Below are 25,335 nucleotides of genomic sequence, written 5' to 3'. Positions count from 1 at the left end.
TCTGAATTAAGATATCGGTCAGGAAATTTTAATATCCAAACTCTCTTTAATTTGACTGGAAACAAGAATTGGGCTTTAATGCATCCATTTCTCTTTCAGAAAACTTGATTTGTTATTACTTGTATGTCTCAACTTCACACATTAACTGGTATCCTTCTCCTTGTGTTCTTTAAGAGGTTGCTCACCTACTGGCAAGCCTTCTAGAACCCCAGGCTAATAGTGAGCTTGACATCAAGCATGTTATACTTTCTACTGTCTAGTGATATTAAAATAATTGTGATGATACATTATGTGGTTTGATTTACAGCAATTGCTACGGCATGTTGATGGCTTTTTCTAAGATAATATAGGATGTCCTATGTCCAATATTGAACATTTCAAACTAGAAACTAAGTGCAGAATACATGACCAGCTTTAAAAAATACTGAAACTTCCTGCATAGTAGTCAAGACACTAGTCAATATATTGCTAAATTTAAATACTGTGAAGTACATTCTGTAACATCAGATTAAAAGAAAAAAAAGTAGTGATGATTGGCTTGAAATAAGCCAGTATGATCTAAAATGCCAACTTCTAAAATGTGATCCTGAGAGACTGACATTACCAAATTAGTGAAATGTTTTCTTTTTTACAGAAACATGATAAAGTCCTTTTATACTGCAAGTCTCCTGATAGACGTTCTAACAGTATTTGGGGAGCTCTCTGAAGAGGTAAGTGTTAGGGATATCAGTGTATTATCTGATTGCTTTTCCTAGCACAGGTGCAAATTACTATTTTAGTTCTGTAAAGTTCTTTTTATAATTTGTGAATACAAACTTCAAAGAACATAGGTTCTAATTGTGTAGTCAAATACATGCTAGTAAGTCATATGGAATTGTGCTAAGTATTGCATAAATTATATTTGAAATATTAGACAACTGTTATCTGTTAGAAGATGCTTCATGACTTAAGTATCAGTTAGAAATTCAAAGTCTGATTATTACTGTGAGACAGATAGCATTACATTGAGCAAGTAGGAATGATTATAGGGGAAAATGATGCAAGGTTCCTGTCTTTTTCCACCTTCACTTTTTTCACCTTGCAAGCCAGAACTTCAGTGCTAGTAATTGAGATGGAATTGTGTACAGTTTTAGTTAGAACAGATATATTTGATTTTGCAACAAACCCCACTTTTTAAAGGTGATACAGTAAGTTGGAAGAATGTGAATTTACTTCATAAAAAATGGCTTGCTATCTGGCCATTAGAACATGATATGTTTTATTAAAAACATTATCTACTAAAGTAACTAACATGGTGCTCTTTATGGCAGGTAATCTTTTAATCAAACCAGTATTCTAGAATTGGCGGAACAAGATCATGATTACTTTTATTAAGGCACACCAGAATAATCTCTTGGTCTGTTTTAAAACAAACTTTTCTATTAGGTGCATGGTCAGCTGCTCTCTGTTATTCATGCCCCACGGAAGAATTAATCTCTGATATAGAGGAGCAGGTACTCTTAATAAAATATTTCTTGTTCTGAAAATTAAGAGTGAGGTTTCCTTGCTAAATTAACTGAATGAGAAGCTCAATTTTAAAATGTAATGGTATAGTTGATAACTTCTGGCAAAGAAAAAAAGAATTAGAGAAAGTGACTACTGACTCATGAAGACAAGTTTCAAATCTTGTTAAAGGAAGGTTGAAATACCTGGAAGAATAAATAAGAAACTGCAACAATGCTGAACAGTCTGAGACAGAATCAGCAAGTGCTGATCATCTAAGTGCTGAATGTGTGTGTCTTTTTTTTTTTTTTCCTCACATGCTTGAGTGTTATAGGCTTTCGTACTTACACTAGTAAAGTGCGTTAGAAACCAAAAGTTCTGCTGCTTTGCAGGCCCATCACAAGCCCGTGGTTGTGTTGGTCCCAAACTATTCCATGCTGTTCTTGGAATTCACAGATTGACATTCTGTATGTAAATCCCTGATCTGACAAGTGTGCCTAACATGCAGGCATGTTTGCTTAGTTTAAAATGCAGTTGCCGTGGCTACTTTCATTTGTAAATATTGGAAGGAAGATAAAAGAATGGTTTTGATAGTGGTGCGCTGCTTGTATACTATGACGTACAGGATTGTAAGTGTAGATATTAAAGATAGGACTTGGCCAAGTGTTCTTGCAAGATTCTACATCTTCCATAGGCTGAGCCTATACCAACCTACAATTTTCATCTATCAAGAGGCACAAGTAAGATTACTCTTTTATGTGATCTCTTAAAACCAGCTGCTATGCACTCTGACATCCTTTATGATATCAAATAATGGTTACTAGAGCCAGAGAGTGAATGCACATTGAATTGGGCTGAGAAGACAATCATCTTAGACTGTAGGAGTCCAGTACACAGGACAGTGCACAGATTTGGTGACTCCCCAGAGGTCCTGAAGCAATCCTTCTTGCGGATGGAAACCATTGTTATAAATGTCAATGTGGAATGCTAGCAGTGGTGTGTTTACTACTAAATGTGTTTGGTTGGGGGGGGTTGTTGATGCTGAAAGGAGAGAAGTGCTTTGTAATTGGAAAGAAGCAGAATTATCTCATTTCGTTTAATCAGTGAAGACGATGTTAAAAGAGTGTACGAGAAATACAGTAGAAGGTTTCCACTTCTGGCTAGCATCATTACATTTCAACAGTTTCCTTATCCAGTGTCACATGAAGAAGTGATGGGACAAGTATGACGTGTGACTGTCTTAGACTTTTGCAGAAGCTTTTATTAGCCTGAAGTAAGTTCAGGCTGACATCTGGTCATATATTCTGGTCATGACATCTATATTCAGCCTGCTTGTGTGTCTTTTCAGTATGTAATTGCCTTCATACGTATGGAATATCACCTATTAAAAGGCTTTTAAATCAACAGCAGAAGGCATAGAAAGCAGATATTTGACATCTAAAATCAGAAAGTGGGTGTTGTAAATAATATGTGTATTTTTAATTGGCAGGTGGTTGATTATTGGGTAGTATGAATGGATTGTGTCACAGGAAACAGTAGATATTCCATATCTCAATATTGGAACTAGGTAAAAGGATTTTCTGGAAGACATGTTTTACAAGACAGCTTACGTCAGATCAGTAAGAAGCTATGTGATAGTAGTGTTATTTTCATTTACCTCAGTAATAACGTTCATACAGTAGGGCAGCCTTCCGAAAAGGGACAGCACTGTGTATTAAAAACAAACTAAAAAGCAACAAAATTTAGGTTCTCAGTTCCGGAATGACAAGCTTTGCAGTTGGGATGCATAATGACACACATCAAACACCTTGTTCCCTTCTCCTCACTCCGTCCAGCGTTTTGGTGGGAGGGGTTTGGGCTCATTCTTAAATATGCTTTCCCAGGGGCACCACCAGCCTGGCTGAGAAGCTCAACTCTGTCCTGCCATGGGTCTGCTGGAGCTGGCCGTTCCTGGCACAGGGCAGCCCTGGTCTCTCCTCACAGATACACCCCTGCTGCCCCCCATTGCCAGAACATGGGCACAGACACCTGATACAACAGCATCTTCACACTTTATCAAGAAATAATTGCGGTATTAGGACAGAAGGGAGATGTATGGGCTGTTAAATCTTGCATAATGCTCTTTTTTAAAAGTACTGTACTCTGGCTGTGAATTTCTGCATTTTGTGGCTTCTAGTGTATTTGTGAATGATAAAAGAATTTCATCTGTAACACTACCTGGCCAGGAATGATTATTAAAAGAAAGTATTTAACAGAAAGCTGTGTTTTCCAATTGTACTTTTCCTTTCTAAGGTATAGTGAATGCATTTTAATAAATCTGTCATCAGGATACGCTTTTTTTCTGGAGAATATTTTATTTGTGAACATGAAAACCATATCTTTCTCCTGGGCTGCATAAGCATCCTGGTGGATAACAGTGTATTAAATAAGAACAAGGGAGCTTTCTGGAGATAGCCATTATGCTGTCACTCTCTACCCTGTTCTAGATGACAGTGCAATAGACTTTGTGAAGTGCAATTTTGAATTTCATTTTATTAGTTCACAAAAACTTTGGATGTAGTTTCAGTCAGGACTTTTAAAAAGACATTATTCTGTCTACCTCAGTTTGCAAACCACTTTACCTGTGATTGTTACTGTGGAAATCTGAGTTCACCAGTACCTTGCAGGTGATGATGTTGATGTGAAACACACTCTCAAGCAGCATTGTTCACTTGGCCAAATTATTCCACTCATCCTTCCACATTTCTCATCTCTGTTTGTATTCAGCCTTGTTCCTTGAAATGTATTACCTCATAACTGTCAGAACTGGTTATTTCTCTTAAACTTTTGACAAAGTAGTTGATTTACATGATCAGTTTAAGATTTCTCATAACAATTGAGAATTCTTCCTGGGTTAAAAAAACACTGTTGTAACAGTCCCAGGAGATATAAAGTGGCCAATCTTCATTTCATGTTTTGACATACTAAAGTTGTCCCTAAGAACAGTATATTTTAAAAAATGAAATGGAAAATCTCAGAATAGTCGAGATTCTGACATTTATTTCACTCACTCATGTTTTGTGAAAAGAATTTATGAAAACCAGGTGAAATGCTTTTCAGCTCAGTTTTTTTCCCAGAAACTGAAAATAGTGAAAAATCATGTTGATTTTCTTTAAATACTGAAGTTACTACCACATTTTTTCAATTTCAAACTGTTACCGTGGAAATGAAAATGGAATCAGAAAGGCAAGCAGCAGATTTGCTTCTCACTACTGTTGCTTCATATTGTCACCATTTCAGAAGATGAGTTGGCAATTGACTGTGAATATAGTAATTAATTTTTTGAGAAGCATTAACATTTTTTCTAATAACTCAAGTATCATAACCCCTTGCTCTGCAGGTAGTTTATGTATTGCTAAAGTCCTTCATCTGATTTTTTAGCTACGTTGTGAAGATATTAAATCAAAATATTTTATGTCCTAGAATATCCCACACATACTACCTTAATCTGCAACTACAGCAGCCTTTCTGTATTCATGCTTTTAAATACCTTTTTAAAATTTAAAATAATGTAATTAGAAAAGATATATTATTGTTCAGCAGGAGTTGCATTTTAAGTTTCAGGTATTTAAATCTAAAGTAAATAATCATCTAAGTTTATGGAGAGAGGAAGTTTTCTTTATTATTTCATATCAGTAATTACCACACAGTGCCCAGCCTTTCACACTAGGTGGTCCTGGTGTAATTTATTTCCTTTTCCTGACATGCTGCACTAATTGAAGATCTCCATATTTTCCTTTCATGCTGAGAACCTGTTAAAGGTGTTCTTTTTATATATATTTTTTTTTAATACACTGATTAATTTTCAAATGTGCTGTTTAAAGGGGTGTCAAATGATAGCAGAGAAAGCAGTTTAGTTTTATAATATCTGCTCAGGGTGGAAAACCTGCTTATATTTCTGTTTTGAATGCATTAATGTGCAGAAGTGGGTGGTTAAAATGGGTGGCCTTTTCACTTCCCCAGAATGCCCAGCACAGGAAGTACGCCAGGTGGAAGGCAGCTTACATTCATAACTGCTTGAAGAATGGAGAGACTCCTCAGCCTGGGCCTATTGGAATGGAAGGAGAGAGCTTCGGTATGTGTTCCCCTTTTCTTTTTAAAAGAGCAGAGGGCTGGGCTGAGACCAAAATGGTGGTATGCAGAGTCCTTCAGGGAGCACCCCACAGGAAGCACAGCTTTCATGTTTACTGTTCCATTCACAGTGGGCCACCTTCTGCTTTTTCTTCTCTGCTTCTCCTACTGTTATTTTTATTGGATGTTACTATTTGATTGACTTATTTAATTTTATTTTTTTTCTTTCCTCTGTAGTGGAGATTATTTTGAATACAGCTACTCTCTAAGAAGGCATTGTCACCTTTGGGCCAGAACCATGCATTTCTAACGCTACCCACAGTCCTTCTTTGAAATCTGTTCTGTAAAGTTATGATCCCTTTGCCAGTTTATCCTCTCTTAGAAGTTAAATAGGAGTCAAAAGGGGATTGATCATAGATAAATTCAACTTCAAAGCAAACACCTGATTATGAGACAGCCCTTTTCTCCCTGTATAATAATGTGTTTTTCAAAGCAGGTTTATGGCCTACTCTTTTTATATTGGATTTCCTGCTGCTTTCTCATTCACCCCCCCTTTCCTCGTGTTTTTAGTTACTCCCTGTGTTCTTCTGGCTACCTGACTTTCTTGTACAGGATTCTTTGAAGTTACCTCCTTAGCTGTTAGATAAAAAGAGGTGGTTTCCAAGGACAGCCACTTACCGAAATGAATGTTTATCAAAACAGGTTGTTTTAAGCCTCCCAAATTGTAACTTTTACTGCCTTCTATTTAATGCATTCAGACATGTCTAAACTCTGTTGCTAATTTAAAAGTCCTAGCTTTACAGTAAGAAATGTTAGGGGCATCCAAACCTTTCTCATTTAGAGCTTTTTAAAAACAGAGACCACCACTGTGACCTGACGCAAGCTAGCCTCTCCATGAAGTAACAGAACACATACTAAGCAGACTCTCTTTTACAAGAGCACGCAGATCACATCCTAACCTATTCTAAGAAAGGCAGCTCCATTCTCTTATTTCATTACGTGTATTTTTTCTAAAAATAATAAAACATCAAACCAGAGCTGCCACATTATTTCTAAACTTTATAAATGTTACCCTGTTTCTAAAGTATAGATCCACAGACTTCACAGATATGTGTTTTTGTGAACTCAAATAAAACCACATAAAAACCGTCTTTTTGTTAAACTGCTGAAACAGATAATAGTATTACTGTTCTGTGTATAAACTTATCATGTTTTTCAGTTATTGATAAAAGCAAAATATATGCACAAATGGTTCATTTCTGAAATACATCAAAATAGAAATGGTATGTAATTGTTCAATTAACTTTCAAAATATTTTCACCCATTTACTTTTCCATTTTCTATGCTTAATGCTTTATGGATGTTTAATTATTTTTGCATTTTACCAGTTGCTTTTGATAGCAATCAGTTTCATTAATAAGGGATCTCTTTGTTTTCTTCCCCAGTCAGTGCAGAAGCTTGAAATACAAATTTTAAATGTGAATCTCTTATGGAAAGAGGATGACTTTGGAATGGATATTTTCATTATGCAAATTAAAACAGTCTAATTCTGCACAGTGACAATAACCTCTATGTATAATTCTTCACATACCTAATGAAACAGCTAAGAACATTGAATGATTTGAAATTTTCCTCTGAGCCAGCATACAAGACTTTGTGACTTGAATAAATGTCACTTAAGTTGATGCTCATTTATTGCTTAACTTACACTTGAATTTAGTAATACAAATTTTTCTAATAAAAAGGATCAACAAACAAATCTACAATGCAGAAGAGAGAAATCTAACTTGTAGAGTGTGGCTTGTATCTAACTTGTAGAGCCACCTTGCAGAAGTAGCTACACATGTGTATTAATACAATATGATCTATATATTTACACATGCGTACATACACAGACACATACACAACTATTTGTTTCCATTCATTCATGTTTGGGGTCTGTACCTAGGTCTTCAGGGAATTTTGAAGTCTGAACCTGTAATTTCAAATATGTTATGAATAGGTTTGTAATTCTCTGCATGTTGGTTTTATTTTAAACATGTCAAAACATTAGAAAACTGGTTTCTCTTCTGGTTCTCAATCTTTTCATCATACAATCTCATATTTTGAAGCTTCTTTCCTGTTTATTTGTGAAGAAAGAGGAGGATGGGCATGACCTACTATTTATAGAAAGATTAAACTGGTGGTCCTTCCAGTAAGGTGTCGCATCCTATTCCACTTGGCAGCCACTAGCTGATTCTTTAGCAGAAGACAAATGTGCAGCAGAAGATAAAAAGTGACAAAGTAGCATGAATAAAAACTGTCTAGCTTGTCACCTTTATCAGACAGTGAGCAAAGTATGAGGAAGTAGAAGACAGGCATTCTTACTCGTTCCAAGCCCACCTTTGTTAGAAAGTAGTATATTGCTTGAAGTATGAGGGTTTTCTATTGTCTTCCAAATGTGAACTGGAGAACATGGCATATAAGGTGAAGTTAAGTGGGTCTAAGGTCTGTCTTAAACTATACCTAATGGGATAGTGTAGAGAAGATCTAAGCCAGACTCTTCTTGGACATGCGTAGTGATGGACAACAGGCGATGGACACAGGTCGCAACCAGGAAAATGTGAATTAATTATTAGGAAAAAAAAAAAAAAGTAAAAAATTATAAAGTACATCATCACCATGAGAGTGTGTATCTCTGCTTATCGCTAGCCTTTATTTTGTTAAAAGTAAGCAAAAGTGTCTAAAAGCCTGGGTGCCAATTAGAATTTCTTTGCAGTTTTCCTGGATAAAATACTGTTTGGGTATTAACACTCTAGAAACACTACAACGTAAGTAAATTCAAATATTTTTGAACAAATAATGAGTTGGATACAATTTGATTTCCAAGTTACTAGTGTATTCTTGTTGTTATGTTTTCCTTACCTAAAGATGCCCTACAGACTTAACTGGAATGGCTATCTTACCCACTAAAATACGCTCCAATCTAGGCACAGCTATATTTGAAGTGAAGCATTAGCAAGCTAATTTCTTCTTCAACATACAGTCTTTTTCAAGGCAGTTTTCTTAAATGCCGGTGCAGCTGTAGCGAGAGAGACTTATGATGCAATTCCAGCTGCAAACATCACCACATCTTTCTAAGTCAAATTACAGCAGTTTGATAATTTACTGGAGAAGACAATATGTGGGGAAAAAAATCTTTTGTTATAGTGAATGTAATGAATAGCCCAATTAAATATTATGCTCTTTAGTGGTCTGGTTCATAGCGTGGTAATGTTTACAAAGCTCACCTGATTATGTGAAATGAATTATGAATTCTAAACAATTGCAAAAATAGAATTTCTAAGCAAAGATTACAGAGCTTTTGCTAAAAATCTGTGTATGCAGCTTGTGTAGAAACAGTAATTGTTCCTCAGCAGCAATAAATAGACTCTTTCTTCATTTTATTAATGTGGAGGCAAAAGTAACTGACTTGCTTAAGGCTGCAAAAGAAACTGTTGTAGGAGGGAAAGTAGAATTCAGACTTTATTCAAATCCCTACTATTCATGACAGGTCATTACAAGCAGTAGTGTGAATTGGTGAAGGCTGTTGCTTTCATCACCAAGTTATGTGTACGTGCAACTTAAAAGGGATGCAAATGATGAGTAAGCCAAAATTTTAACCACCTTATTGATGGGGAGCCTGCAATATCTATAATCTGGCAATATCTTTGTTGAATTGTATTTCATGTAGTAAGAGAATTTCTCACACTCTTATTTTCTGAGCAATTAAATGAAAAATACTTTTTGACATTTATTTTTGGATATTAACTCTGTAAAGTAGGTGCCCATAATGCTTTACACAACCAAGACAAAAATTTTATGCAAATTATTTTTATTAGAAGAATCAGTTAAAAAAAGTGTGAATTCTTGCTTTGTGCATCATAAGAAGAAAAGCAGCATTGTTTGAATGTATGACTGAACCTTCCCCATTCCTTTCTGCTTGCTCATTTTCTTCTTCTCCTTGCAAGTGGAAAAAGTCTGTTTAAACAGAGTGAAACTAGGTCTCTGTAGCTTGACAAATTACTATTTCTTTCCAAATTGTTATTTTCTTTGTGATTCTTGAGAACCATACTGTAACTCTTGGAGATGTTTTTACAGTAACATAGGCATGCTTTATGCAGTTCTGCTGTTGGATTTATGGATGCTTTTGTCAGGATGCCACCATGGAAACCTTAAAATGACATGTGTAATTTATTAATGCAGTTGGAATACAAGTCTGAGAGTACACATAAAGGTCACTTGGCAGTAACCCTAGGTCCCCCAACAAGATTTTATACTAATGGAAAAAAATTAAAAGCATAATTTCAAATATGAAAAAGTTCCTAAATGGTTATGGCATGGCCATAGTAAAATACATTAAATGTCACCACTTTCATTGCAATATATGATATGTATTCTACATTTATATCACAGAATTCCAGGAAACCTTCATAGTCCTAACTAGTAGAAAGACCAGTGTATGAAAAGTTGATGGATTTTTGAGTCCATTTCTCAATGTTGTAGGAAAAAAAATAGACATTTATATATTCTAAAAAACCAGTGTTCCAATAGTTCCTTACATTGTGCATCTTCTAGCAATATCTCAAGCTAAAGAGGAATAGTACAGCAGAATGAGAAAAAGAAAATGTTTTTAAATTAAAATGAATGGATTACCTTTTTAATTCTCTGGACTCCTTAAAAATAGGAGTCCAGAGGATTGGGGGAGTCTGGACTCTTTAAAAATAAAAATTTTGCTAGTTTTAAATTTAGTGCTTTGGGCTGCTGAAGTTAACTCATAATTGGTGCTTCCTTACATTAGACAAGGGAATACCATTAAGCCTTGAGAATCCTCTATTTATATGAAAGTATCTTTGGACATTTGGTTAAGGGGCCAGGGGTATCAGCCTCATTCCACGAAGTCTTGCCTTCAATAAATAAAAAATAATTTAAACAAACAGATAGTCTGGGTATACTGTAGCTCTGAGGAAAATCTAAAGAGCACATGGATTCATTATGCTGGGATCCAAGCACAAAGGCTGATGAGGTTCCAAGACAAGAAACTCAGCTGGAGCTGAAACTGAATGTGAAACAATAGTGTCACTGTTTCACAGCCTAGTATTTCAGCATCCTTAAGCAAATTGCAAGGAACTTTAAATTCTAGGGCTTTACTGCTTTATGAGAAATTAATTCTCTAATTTTCAAGTGTTCATTCCCATTCCCTGGAAAAGATTTGTTTTTCAATAATGTTATGGATGTTCGAACCACAGAACTTAAAAACAGTTTGTTGACTTAAATATTCTTTTTGAGCAGCCTGAAAACCTTTTGTTTAGCACTACTGTTAAAACTCTTCACAAATATTGCAAGTGCATATCTCAAAATGGTTCTAATACTTTAATCTTTGATAAAGAATATTTTAAATATTTACTTTGCAGAAAGAATAGTTGCAATGTGTTGATGACATTTGGGCACTTTAAACACCTAAGAAAAGTTAATTTAAACAAAGCTACTTTTATGTTTAATACAGTTTAATATTTGCCAATTGCATAATGAGCAAATCAAACAGTTTAGCTAGATTTTTTTATACATATACCTGATTAAAAAGTATATTGCCCTTTTGTGAATTTGCCTCTTACAGGCGCTGTTATTAAGGGTGGTCAGCACTTCTAACGCTTTTTTTTTTTTGGTTGGGTTGGGTTTTTTTGTTTGTTTATAACATTGCCAGAACCATTTGAGTTCCTATCTTCCATGGCCAGTGTTGCCTACAGCATTGCACTTTTAAAGGAGTGACTAGAGACCATGAACTATGCGGTGAGGAAGTCTGAAGCTGAAACTGGGAATGTGTTGGAGAGAAGGTTGGGAGGTAGTGCAAGACAGACACAAGTATGGGGCAAGGGGTTGCAGATATGGGATATGAAGTCTTGGTGCAGAGAGAGAGAAATCAGAATGGGACTGAAGAGCCAGATAAGGGGAACAGGATGCTGCAGGAGCAGAATAAAGGAATAAATGCATTAGTGGTTTAAGTCTGGGCAAGAACTTGCAGGTAATTTCTCTTAGTTGAGATACTAAGTATAATGAAACCATGTTTTCTCCCACTCTCTCAGTCTCAAAAGTGGCTTAATTTTTTACGTCAGCTTTCCCAAAATACTAGCTTCAGGCAGGCACCCAACATAGAAAATCCAACTTTATGGCTACAATTGGACCAAGCTATAAATAATAAATAACAGTGTTACAAGTAAACTTGGGCAGCCTTACCTTCAGACAGCATAAGTGTTGTGCATAACTATTTCGTTAATCTTATGTATAGTAAGTCTCTGGGATTTTGTTAAACTACATTTTATTTTCTGGAACTGTTTTAAAACAATTTTTTTAATGACCACCAAAACCACTGAAAAGTATCGCAGTCAACCAATGGCTTATTCCTATCATTACGTCATTATTTGAAAGGCAAAATATCCGGTGTTTGCTTTTGAATCTCACTTTTTTTTGCCAGTTTTAACACATTTAATTTTTCTTCCATGCGTATTAGCCATATGATATTGCAGTATGAGTTACTAGCAAAAAATACAGCAAAGGAAAAATCTGGCACCTTAAGATATCCTTTGCCTTCCAGAAATCTGCCAGATGTTTGTTTGCATGTCAGGAATAGCCTCATAAAACCACAGCCTGAATTACTGGTTGCAGCAAGTGAAAGTAATTTTTACAAGAGTAACATACAAAAATTTTACCATGTTCTGTGTTTTTATATTAAATTTTGCAAGCAGTGCTTGACATACCTGACAGAACTTTGCTTCTAATACTTTTAAATAAAGTTTCTTGGTATTAGACTGTGGATTTGGGGGATTTGCAAATTTGTTTATTAGTACTTTGATATTCTGAATGAAACTAAAATACTACAACTTTGCAATATAAAACAAAAATATATTCTTTAACTGTGTATTTATTAAAGTCCAGTAAAAATGTTCTAATGACAATACTGCTGATTTTACTCCACATTATAGCCTTTTTTTGTAGTAAATAGTATTGTGAATTAGAAGGTGTCTAGTCATTTTTAGTAAAGGTACCTGAATTTTTTCTGGAAGAGAGCCTTACATAGGAAAAAAATTCTGATATTTGTGATAGTAATATTTGTAATAGTAGACTGTTTAATTATTAAGCAGTAGAGGTGCTTGCATAACGCACAATCTTGTATAGTTGAAGATCAGTATGGATTTCATAAAGAACATCTCTTTTGCCAGCTCTAGACTTACACAAGTTTTGTGCTCCCATATTCGCTTTGCTCCCTTTCAAGAGCTGGGTGTTAACAAAGCCATTCCCCAAACTCTGCTCATTCCACCTGACATTATTGATACAGATGAACACACACTGCAAAAGAAAATTAGCTTTTTTAAGTTGAACTGAATTCAAATTAAGGAACAGAAATCAACCATGTTCTAAATTAACTGGGTCATTAGCATACTAAAATTGGACCATTAGCCTTCAATGCAACATTGAATAAACTAGACCAGAACCTTAAGAACAAGACTAGATTGAAAAATAATATATATGTTCTTTGTACATGCTATGGGATATATTGAACCTCATTATTCTTACAGAAGAGGTCTTTGAAAGTATGTGAGTTGCTTTTGTTGCTTTTTTACTTTGTCAAATCAGCTGTAGGTGGTTTGGGTTGATAAATGTTTTATGTCACACTGTGGTGCAACTTTTCTACTAACTAAAATTTGAAAGGAGGTTTTAAAAGAAAGCCTAAGTTTACAAGTGTTTGTACAGAAGAGTTGCAGTAATTCCTGTTCTGTGTCATCCTAGCAGATGTTGAAAGGGAAGAAGCAGGGTCATCTTCTCTCCATAGTGGAACGACTCAACCAACATCAACATCTACGTATGAAGCTAACAACATACCAACTAGTAATTACACTGGCATACATATACCACCAGGTGCCCATGCACCAGCCAACACTCCAGCTGAAGTTCCTCATAACACAGGTATGTCTGAAACACCCAAAAAATTCATGGCTTTATTGACAGATGAATTCTAGCCCTCTTTCCATTACATAAACTAAAATAGTACAGGTATTCTATGGGAGAAGAAACTTCCTAAATTAACATCATAAAAATGCCATCAACAATATTTTTTTATGTTTTTATGGTTTTTAAAATACATAATTCATATTTTGGAGCACTTTGCCAGAAGAGATATATGGACTGAAAGGGTGAGTGTTCCTGCAGACAGAATGTTTTTTTCTTCTCTAGAATCATGTGTTGCAACATCTATACTGTAAAGCACTATTTTAATCTTTCACTTGATAGATGAAATTGTATTACTTCATTTCATATTTAGCTTTCCCTGTGCAGATAGACTGCTGTTCTTTATGTGGGAACATATCAAATATAATGTTGAAACTGTTAAAACAACACTATAATAATCATGCCTGATGTACAGTTCATACTTTTCTTCTATTTGGTTTATGCTCCTTTTCCCATGCAAGTACTTTAGTGTGATTGACCTCAAACAATATTATTAATGGAAATTTTGTCCCTACTGCTAAACATACTGGCTCCTGCATCCTTCTTATTCTGTGTCATTTTTGGACCAAACCCAAGTTCTCAAAAATCCAAAGTTCTTCCCAGTTGTGGTATTAAAAAAAAAAAAAAAAAAAAAGTTGTGTTAAATGATTTGTGAATGCAACTTTTTCACCTCATGTTACCTTTTTATAATGATGTTTAATAAGACTAACAAATTAAAAGCTCTTGATTTCAATCCTGATGATCATTTGATTGTTCAGATACATTTTTATATTACAGAACATATGAGATATTTTTGTCCCACAGCCTCTCCTTTTCTTTTACTTTCTCATTTTAAAAATGCTTCACCCTATGAAAAGTTCAGGATGCTCATTTTTTCAGATTTATCAAAGGGAAATCCTTTAGATAGGTGGGGGGGGGGGGGTCTGGGAGGGGGAGAGTGTTGTTTTTTTACATGCAGCCTAGGTAAATGTTAGCTCTTTGTTTTTACCAGATCTGAAAATTATGTAAAGTGTACCTTGTTGGAATACATGGAATTCTTTGCATTACATAGTTTTAACCCCATCAGTCATTCCATGAAATAACAGATAATTTAGAAAAGTGATTATACCATCTTCCTACATAGCAGATGTTGTAGAAATAACTGTTAGTCTGGTATGTTCTGGATATACTGCAAAAGTACAGTTTTGGATCAAGGCAAATGAGAGTGTCTAAAATGTGCATGCAGATACAAGAATGCTTCACATTGTAAAGTGCTGTTTCTTCTAGTATCACCATTTCCCTTTTAAATCTAGCTAGTTTTTTTATTCTCACTGATTGTTTTTGAAGGAATTGGGAAGGAGATAGTTTGCAAGTGTGAGATGGCAGGCATGGGACTTTAAAAATACAATAATGGAGACTCTGTCTGATATTAAATGGCAGAATTTAAACTTCAAATATAAAATTTTATTCCTACTCTTTTTTAGCAGGTTATCCTCAGTACTCTAGGGTAACCAGTGTCTTTTGGACTAGTACTTTCTTATTTTTTTTAATGCTCGAAATTAAATTTCTGTGAAATACTGTACTGATAAAATGAATGACAGTCTGTAAATTCTTCTGTATTACTTTATAAAACATCCATAGTCTGAAGCGAGGGGTTTAAAATTATTTGTTACAAACTTTCAGAATTGGGAAGCTATCAGCTGCTTAATTTAAAAATCATGGAGTCATTAGGTTTACCTGTTCTGTTTTCTTATTTCATTTGCTTACTTTTAAAGTCTATAGATAAAAATAACCAAAGTCCAATTTTTGCATTGATTTGCAGGAGTGACAAGTAACACCATTCAGCCTGCTCCTCAGAATATTCCTCTAGTCGATTCTTCCCTTTACAGTGCTCAGTCTGCAGGTAAGGTGGTGGTGTTTGTATTGTCTGTACATGGACATGCTGTGTCCTGTGTGTCTAACCCTGCACTGAAGGAAGAAGTTTGAGAAGTAATGACATCATTATCTGAATACTATTAATTCAGAAATTGTAAAAATAATGGACATCATCTAAGCATTGTGTTGCTAAGAGTTTTTAATAGTTTCTGAAAGCTTTGCTACAGTGTATGTTTAGTGTTTGTCTATCTGACTTTTTTGAACCAGTGAACTAGCATTGCGTTAGGCTTTTTTAATATTTATGTTGTTGCTTCTCAGGTGAGGTTGTGAGATACTTAGCAAAGCCTATATTCCTGATGGCCTTTGCTAAATGATATTTTTGGTAATCAATACACATTCCCTTTACTTAAAATTTCTTCTACAGGGTCAGTACATAAGTTATTTATTCACTTCATTAAATAATCATGACATTCCAATGGTGTTTTTTGTTGCAGCATAATTATGTGTGCTTGTTGATTATAAGTAGTATCTGTATTAAATGAAATAATTTATAATGTATTGCTAATGATGTCATTCTGATGTACCATTTAATCAAGGCTTTTATCTTTTAAAATGGCGTCTGTCTTTGATGTTAAAATCACTGATAACCTATATTACATGGATTTTATGTCTGCTTGCATATATCATGCTTTGAAGTGCACACACAAATACTTAACCATAGGGAAACCGTGGCCTGTGAAAGAGTAGTGACTGACAATAAAGCTGGAATCATCCTAGATACTAGTTTGAACACTGATGTGCATTTGGACAAATTATTAAGTGTTTTCTAGGAATTTTTCTGTCTGGAATAGAGGTAATAAAAAGGTAATTTGCATCCCTTTGTAATAATCAGATTTTTGTTGGCAGTGTAATGTGGATGTTGAGTGAGGAGGATGTCTAGAAGTCCTGGTATGAAGTCTCTTCACATTCTACCTATAGTTTATCCTCACCAGGGAAAGCTGATAGTATACGTCATTGATGTTTTAAGTTCCAGTACTAGATACAGTCAGATTTTGCCTATTAAGACTACCGAGTTTAGATAGGTATATATTCTTGTATATTGTAACTTACAAATATTTAGTTAGATATTTTAGTTTATTATGTTGCTGAAGAGGGTGTCTATGTTAAAATACCAGCTTTACTGAAAAAGCATTTTTGAATGCTATAATAGGAATTCAGTGTTTAGCTTGATTTTCATCTGCTGTCATAAGAATGCTCAAGGATGTGTCCATCTTAATATTAGGAGCCATTTTTGTAGAAGATGTCTTAAAAAGGTAAAAATAACAAAATTTACCTTTGATAGAGACATATTAACCTTTAGTATTCTCTTAAAGAACAAAAGGCACATCTTATTGTTTGTCTGGCATATTACTGTAATGTCTCGTGTGACAGTGAACTCATTTTACTGAAAACAATACCTCAGACTTGTAGCTGAACCGTTTAAACTGGGTGATAGTTTTTGAGTTTTGGGGGCTGTTGTGGGGGTTTCAGTAGCTCCTTAACCAAAACAGCTGAAGGCTTTACTTAAGCTTTACTGTAGTAACTGCTAGTTGGAAAGTAGATTTTGGGTTGTTTGGCAGCAAAGCTTTCATATTTAACCAGCATATCATGGTCCTCTAGACAGTCATTCTAATAGGTTTTTGGATAACTACTCTGAAAATTTTAGTCATCGTTGTGTCTTGGTTTGAATGTTTAATTCTAGTTGTCAAAAATGTCATAATTTTGATTTAAAGTTTAATTCTTCATTAAGTATTAGAAGTTCCGTTATTTGGTATCTGGATAGTATCAGTGCATTGCTCCCTTTAGCCACTTACTTGTGATAACCTGATTTAATAAGTACATAAATATAAATAAAAAGGAATTGAGTAAATTAAGATACCCTGTGTTTGTGAGAATTCATAATAACTACTGTTGTGTAATTAAGAGATTAAGACCCTTGCTAAGCACAGTGATGAATCTCTCACTTGATCTAACCTGAGTATTTGCATGCCTGCGTTCCTCCTCTGCACATCTGTTGTGTCACTACATGTTTGTGTCTTGTAACAGCTTAAAGTGTTACATTCTTATGAGGGAGTTTTGCAAAAGTGCACCAGAAGAGGTGATACAGCTCATACAGATCCTTGGTTCTGAAAGCTTAGAAAATACACTGTAAATTATGCATGAGTTTGAGAGGGCATAAGGGATATGTCAGTCAGCAGACATACAGTAAGAATTTTGTTTGTATGAATAGAATTAAGAAGCTTGAGAGCAATGGAAAGTGTTTGTCCTTGACTGTCACCATCCTGTCACTCATGCCTGGTCATTACCCAAAACATCCTCCCTTCAGCTGTATGTGTAAGAATAATGGCAGATATCATTCTTCTCCTCATGCTGCTGAGGAGTCCTTTTTATGCCAACAGTACTCTGTTCCACAGTAGCCTTGTTTCCTGACCTGTAAGTAGATTTAGAAATGCTTGTATCTCACAACAGACATAGTAAACTGTAGGACCCAGGAGCCCTCCCCCGTTCCTGATTTGCAATACATATATATTCAGGCTAGATCCTGGCTGTGTACTGAGGTTAGACCTTGGTATGTGCACCATTGGTATGGAATTGAAGTTTCCTTTGGATGGGAAGAAGGGAACAGTGTTGCCCTCCAGTAGATCCATAGAGCTAGCACAGTGCAAAGTACACTTGCTCCACGATTTAGACACGATGTCTGTGTCTATACTAATAAATTAAACATGCCTGTAAATATTTGACAGAGAACAGCTGGCACAGAACCACTTACATCCATACTATTAAACTTTTAAACCTTCTAAACAAGGTAGTTTGTGAAGGCTGCCAATCCTGAATGGTCTCTAGCCTGTTCTGACCACAAGTCATGCCCAGGAATTGTTTGGGAAAGTGCTAGTTTGCATGGGCCAAAACCATACTGGAGTCTGTTCCAGCAGTTTGACAGTGTAGACAGTGAAGTTTGAGTGCTGCGACGCATTCCCTGGCACTGTTGAATGTACTAGTAGAGGCATAGCCAAACAGGATATTCCACATATTCCTGCAAGACTCTTTCTGGTAGTAAGATCAAATGTATATTTTTAAAATAAATTATATATTTTCTTTCCTTCTCATAACATGGCAGAAGCAATTTGATTAATGCTATGATGGGAGAGAAACTTTCGGTGGAGAAGAGTAAAATATTTTATCAAAAGAATATTAAGTTAAAGTAACAGTATTCCTTTGATTTTAGTCAGCATGAATCCTTCAATAATTTTCCTGTCCTGTGGGAACAGGTTTCAGAGTTTAACATTGACTTTTGTAAGTGTCAAAGCTTATGCAATTAAGCATTGGTTAATGCCTCTGACAACAGAATGTAGAGCAGCTACACAGCAACTTTGTATAATGTGTGCGTGCACTTCTCTGGTGTAGTTTGCTTAAAAAATTTATTACCCCTAGATTTTGCTAACACTAAATGCATTCATGGTTGTGCTACGCAGTTTTTATAAAGTCTTATTACGTTACTATATGCTCCCTTCCACAGGTGGCATAGTATAGAGAAACAATTTGTCCATTCTAGTTGTGTGTATAATAATGTTTGATTTTCTACACACAAAGTAGAAATAATAGTTTGACATTTTACATGTTTTCATGATCTTAAGAAGAAATCTTTGAGGATTTATATTTTTAATATCTTAAGTGCTTTAATGGGAAAAAAGAGCATCTTGTTTCAAAAATCATTTCAGTTACCTTTGCCATCTCTGTTTTTATACACCAAGTTGCATTATTAAAATGTTCTTAAATCAGCTGCCTTGTATTTGGGCAACTTCATAAAAAGGAAAAACATCCAATGGCTAGAAAAGGCTACAAGGGAGAAGCGGATACATCATGTAAAATATACATTATTTTCATTCTAAAACTGTTTTTTTTCCCAGCATGATCTTCAGCATCTCTAGTCAAATTGCCTTTCGGTTTTTACTTTGTGTTCCTTGTAAACTAAAAGAATCATGCTGCTTGTTACAGATTCCATATGTCTCTCAGGTTTCAGTAATAAATATAACTATTGTGCTAATAATTTCAGATTAACACAGAAGCAGGTCTGTTTCAGGATACACACAGTATACTTTTCCCATCTCAATGTTGTTGGGTTTTTTTAGAGCTCAGAATCACAGGATGGTTGAGATTGGAAGGGACTGCTGGAGGTCATCTCATCCAACCCCTCTGCTCAAGCAAGGGTCCTGTAAAACAGGTTGCTCAGGACCATGTCCTTTGTGTCTCTCCCTGCCCCTGCACTCTCCCCATGGTTTAATTTGCAGCACTGAAGGAAGAAGTTTGAGAAAAAATGGCATTGTTAATTCAAAAGACAGCTTTTGAATCTTTCCAAGGATGGACACTCCGCAACATTTCTGGGCAACCTGTGCCAGTGCTCGGTCAGCCTCACAGTAAAAAGTGTTTCCTCGTGTTCAGAGGGGACCTCCTGTGTTTCAGTTTGTGCCTACCACCTCTGGTCCTCTCACTGGGCACCACTGAAAAGAGCCTGGCTCCATCCTCTATGCACCCTCCCTTCAGGTATTTATATACATTTGATAAGATACCCCTGAGCCTTCTCTTCTCCAGGCTGAACAGTCCCAGGTCCCTCAGCCTCTCCTCATATGAGAGGTCTTCCAATCCCTTAATCATCTTTGTGGCCCTTCGCTGGACTCTCTCCAGGATGTCAGTCTCTCTACAGTACTGAGAAATTCAGAACTGGCCACAGCACTCCAGGTGTGGCCTCACTAGTGCTGAATGAAGGGGAAGGATCACATCCCTCCACCTGCTGGCAACACTCGTCCTAATGCAGCCCAGGATGCCATTAGCCCTCTTTGCTGCAAGGGCAGGTTGTTGGCTTGTGGATAAATTGATGTCCACCAGGACCCGCAGGTGCTTTTCTGCAAAGCTGCTTTCCTTTTCTCCAAAGCTGCCTAACCCTTAGAATATTTAAATTGAAGTCAGTTACTAACTTTTGTGGTTACACCTTTGATGTAAGTACAGACATTATAGTTAAGTTTCACATTATTTTGAAAACTCAAGAACACAGAGCTGGTTTATTTCTGTTCTGCTTGCCCATTGTGAGGTGCTGACTTCAATAGGAGCTGAGGCCACTGAGCACATCAAAAGATCAACACCCTTACTGTGTAAACTTTGGTTTATAAATTTAAAATGGTTAATTTTTTTCCCTCAAGTTATGTCATAATAGCATCTGAAGTAGATTTCATAATAAATAAGGCTTTATGCCAGCAAAACATTAATAGAGCTCATACTGTAAAAATAAGATTAGACTGGTGAATTTAGGCTTCCTTCCAATAAATTAGTTGAATACTGGACTGATGCCTTGGCCAGTTTTTAAAGAATGATTTTTGTAGTTTCTTTTGGCATCATAGCATAAAGCCACTTTGAGGGGAACTTGGTCTTTTTAATTTCTTAATGATGTTCAGTAATGTGGTCGCAGATTGACCCTAGCTGCTTTTAGTCTGTGACTTTATTCAGGTTACAAAATAACCTAAGTGTGTGCCTGTGTTTATGCACTCCCTCACCAGTATTTACTCACATGTGTATGTATTTTAAGAGATTTAATGTGGCTTCACTTACTCAGCAGTAAGCTAATATACGTTGCAATGATAAGTCCACCAAGTTGTCATGTGCCTCAATATTCAACAGTTATTTTGTGTCTATATTTATTTATTGAAGGGAAAATAAGTAGACTTCTAGAGTATATTTTAAAAATCGATAAAATTAATCTTAAGAGCACTTACCCTTCTGCTTTTTATTGGTATAGGGTTGTTCTGAAAACCAGCAGACCAGTCTAGTTTTTAATATTTCCAGGTTTTCCGTTTTATTTGTTCAAAAGCTGTTCTTAAATAATAAGATTGGGGAAAGGAAAAGCAAATATAATAGACATTTTCTGATAAGCACTGAGATTCTTCAGTAAACATTCTCACAGTATTGCTAACAGTTTTATTTTGAAAGAAGGGGATCCAGCTAACTGAAATTGTCCCATAAAAAATAATTTAAGTATATTCATGTCCTTGCTTAAAATTAGGAAGCTGTACAGCTAAATATGTGTTTAACCAATTTTTGTATAATATCTATAGTGCATTTTAAAATGTATTTTTCTTAATCTGTGAGATCTGTTCCTTGCTTATAAAATGCTGTAAAATAAATACATAGTTCTTTAGTATTGCATATGGTTTTTATCCATGTCCATAAAAATCAGTCTTTTACAAGTTAAGTTGTTCTGAAAGAACATGAGTAAAGGTTTTATAATTTATCCATAGGTTATTAGAATGGCATGGGATTAGCCTTAAAACTCCCCGTGATTTTGTGGGTGGTAGGAGGGACAGTAACATAACTGTGCTTTATGCACCCATCAGTGATTCTATTCACATATCAAATCTTCTGCCAGTTAGGGCATAAGTCCCTACTATGCTTTGTAGAAGACTGAGTGCATGCATTTGAGTGTTACAGAATTCCCAATGGTTTGATTTATGTCAAGAAAATATTCTGGTTAATAAATAAATAAATAAAAGTTAATTGTTTTATACTATATGATGAGAATATTTTTTTTGCTAGTGTTCTCCAGTATTACAAAAATGGGCACATTTAATGGTTCAATCTTGTTTTCTGTACATAAAATTGGAAACATAAACATTACTTGGATAAAACAGAAATATAAAATGTGCAAAAACAGGCCAGTGGGAAATGCTTCTACATTCTGAAAAGTTATTCCAGTGAAGAAGGAACAGTTTCTATCTATGTATTATTCCTGAAGAAGAGAGCAAAGTAACTATACTGTAAACACAAAAAACACTGTCCTTGTTTCTTGCAGGTTGTAATATGATTACAGTTAACTTACTGTCATTAAAAAGCTCTCCTTTGCTGCCTTAGATGAAGAGCAGCTCTTTCTCAAAGGTGTTGACTTACTTTTGAAAGGCACTGTGTCATACAAATACCAGTGTTTAGAAAGGTCTTCTTATGTTTTTCAAATGCCAGCAGCAAAGATGTTAAGCATTATGTGAATGGAAAGAATAGTGAACAGAAGAAACACCGTAGCTTGGTCTTTGTAATATTACCACAAATATTACCCTGGTTTTCATAATAATACTGCAGATACAAGTAAAACACAGAAATCATGTGAAAGGAAGCCTCAGATTTCCTTTATAGTAACTTTGTAATACTTATGTTTTTGCAGGGGAAGTCCGTTTGACTCCAGAGGACTTTGCCAGAGCTCAAAAATATTGCAAATATGCTGGCAGTGCTTTGCAATATGAAGATGTGAGCACTGCTGTGCAGAATCTACAGAAGGCCCTCAAGTTACTGATTACAGGCAGAGAATGAAGCCTTTATCCAATAGATTCACGTCTTTTGCCTAAAGAACTAACAGCTTATTACTGTACCTGTTAGGGGAGTGGAGTTACACAGAGGTTCTCAATCCCGTCATCCATGACAATGAAATCACTGTTTCAGTGTCAGATTAGCAATTAATGGTACAGTAGGAATCTCTGTTTTCATTTTACAAACAGTGGAGCTAGAAACATACGAATGCAGTGGCTTGATGTAAGCAAAATACTGAAGAAAGTACTGTGAACACTGCTCAAGAGTTAGAATTCATCTTGCAATATTTAGATTATCGGAACGGGAAAATGCTGAATCTGTAAAAAACTTGAGCATAAGAATATTCTGTTAAAATTCTTACTCTGATTTTATTATTTCAAACAGTTATTTAATAAGTATAATAGCTTTAAAATGGTAACTAAGATTAGCGCTTTCCTCCTGAAATGAGAGCATGTGAGAAGGCTGACAGATCCACATGGGAAGGACTTTTTTCTATACATAAATTATTTGGGTATTATCTGAGACATAAGTTAAAGTTGAGGGAGACTCGAGGACATTTGTATTTCATTTTAAAATGTGCTGGAAAAAACATCTCTTGACACTTCAGAGAAAGTCATTTTGATGGTGTTCCAACCCAATCCCCCACAACTGTATGAATGGCTACATGTGTTCTTGATCGTTGGTTCTTGCTCCTTTTGTGTGAACACTTACAATTTCGTATATATTTTGATAATTGAGAGAAAGTACTAATATTTATCAGAGATGATCCTAAAACCGGAGGCAGAGATTCTAAACAACATGAACTTTTAGGGCAATTTACTTTGTAGCTGTTCTATCTTTTTAAGAGGCTGAAAAAAAGGCCTGTTCTTTACCTATTAAAGCAGTATAGGTTCATCTCTGGTATTAGTGTCATAGAGCTTCATATTTCCAGCTAATATTCTTCCTGTCTGCTTTGTTGTGGAGACTTTTTGGACTTGGGATTTAATTAAAATATCTTGGAAACTGAATTTTGAGTCTTTATGAGGTCTGCCCTTGCAATTATAGAGCTCTTGATTGTTAAAAATCCATTCATGCTGTTTAAAAGAAAGAATAAGTAGTATTTTAACTGGCGTGACATAATAATTGAGTACACCATAAAGAATGTCTGATTTATGTAATAATTTTAATGACATACTATCTGATCTGTCTTTCTTTCCAAGCTGCCGGATCAAATCCATGTATTCTTTACAGCTGCACTGTTTTGCAGTAACTAAAATAAGTCTGATATTCAAAGCAAAAAGATGAGGAAAAGAAAATCATACATAAGCATGCATTAAAGTTTAGCTGTTGGTATCCTTTTAAGAGTGTAGAATCTTTGACAGCAGGTTTGAAAAGGGTAGTGTGAAACTTGTAAATGTATGATTAAGCATTTTAGTTGACCAAGATTTAATAGATAAAACATCTGGTATTGTTTATGTTGCTTTCTGATACGGGATAGCATGCTAATCTGGATAGTGATTTGGATTAGATTTTAATTGTTTTGGGAAATTTAGAATAAATCAGTCTGAAACTTTTTTGACAGTAATGCTCTACAGAACTGGGCAATAAGCCTGTGTTGTGTACAGTACTTCATGCAATATAGATCCCTCACTTCATTATCAAACAATTACTGTAAATTATTCCATGTATATTACTGTGGTGTTACACTATGATTGGAAAAGCTGCTTTTCAGTTGAAAGGATGCAGAACATTGATCCATGTAGAAATACATATATTGCATTGCTATAAAAAAATCAGAAGTTGCTTTCATTTGTGGATTATACCACTTATTACTAATACCAGCTTCAGTCCCCAGCACTTGAAGGAAGAAAGGCAGTGTTCCTGTTTCTACTTATAAAATGATTAAAAGAACTTTGGGGCTTTTGTATTATATGGGAAAATAAGCAAGCTATGATATACTACTGCATTAATTTGAGGCTTTTCAATTAAAATTGGTAGTCTTAATTTTTTGGTGTTTGAATGACACAAAATGGAAGTACATAACTAAGAAGCTTGCAAATGAAAATTTAAGTATTTCTTAAAGCGTATAAAAGACTGTCTGTTGGCCATGAATATGCTGGACATCTAGGTTCCTCTAGGAAACCAGGGAATCCTCAGTGAAAAAGCAATAAGCAGTGAAAAAGCCATGAGCAATTTTGAGTAATCATTTACACATGTTTAACCTTCTTCTGCCTAGAAAGAAATTAAAGTAAGTGTCTCTGAGGGCAATGGAGATGAAAATGCTAATACAAAAGTTTAAGAATTTTTTAGAGAAGCTATCAGGACTTTCTTTGTGAAAATAATTTAGTGTTTAGAAGATTCATCATATAAAATTCTCATTAATTCTGTAAAATTAAACATATCATAATACCGACCTTCAGGCCACAATACCTGAATTAGCATATCGAGTTTTATTTTGCTAAAAATTATTTTGCTCTGATCATTTATTTTTTTAATTGAGAAGTT

The 25,335-nt window shown here is 35.2% G+C and overlaps 1 protein-coding gene across 2 annotated transcripts in view; it reads left to right on the top strand.

The window, feature by feature from the left end:
- VTA1 (vesicle trafficking 1) overlaps nucleotides 1-23,858 on the top strand; it is a 41,375-nt gene extending 17,517 nt beyond the window's left edge. The window contains exons 4-8 of one of the 2 annotated variants that reach the window (XM_069787166.1): nucleotides 635-710; nucleotides 5,485-5,596; nucleotides 13,396-13,572; nucleotides 15,416-15,496; nucleotides 22,709-23,858. In XM_069787166.1, the coding sequence (XP_069643267.1) occupies nucleotides 635-710; nucleotides 5,485-5,596; nucleotides 13,396-13,572; nucleotides 15,416-15,496; nucleotides 22,709-22,854 (592 nt within the window). In that variant the 3' untranslated portion in view covers nucleotides 22,855-23,858. The remainder of the gene's footprint in view (nucleotides 1-634; nucleotides 711-5,484; nucleotides 5,597-13,395; nucleotides 13,573-15,415; nucleotides 15,497-22,708) is intronic. The other variant, XM_069787167.1, reaches the window with a different exon arrangement.
- The last annotated feature ends 1,477 nt before the right edge of the window (nucleotides 23,859-25,335 follow it).

Source organism: Haliaeetus albicilla, chromosome 7 (genome assembly GCF_947461875.1).
Source record: "Haliaeetus albicilla chromosome 7, bHalAlb1.1, whole genome shotgun sequence".
Lineage (NCBI taxonomy): Eukaryota > Metazoa > Chordata > Aves > Accipitriformes > Accipitridae > Haliaeetus > Haliaeetus albicilla.
The sequence above is the reverse complement of the archived record's forward strand: the minus strand, read 5'-3'. Positions and strand labels throughout refer to the sequence as shown.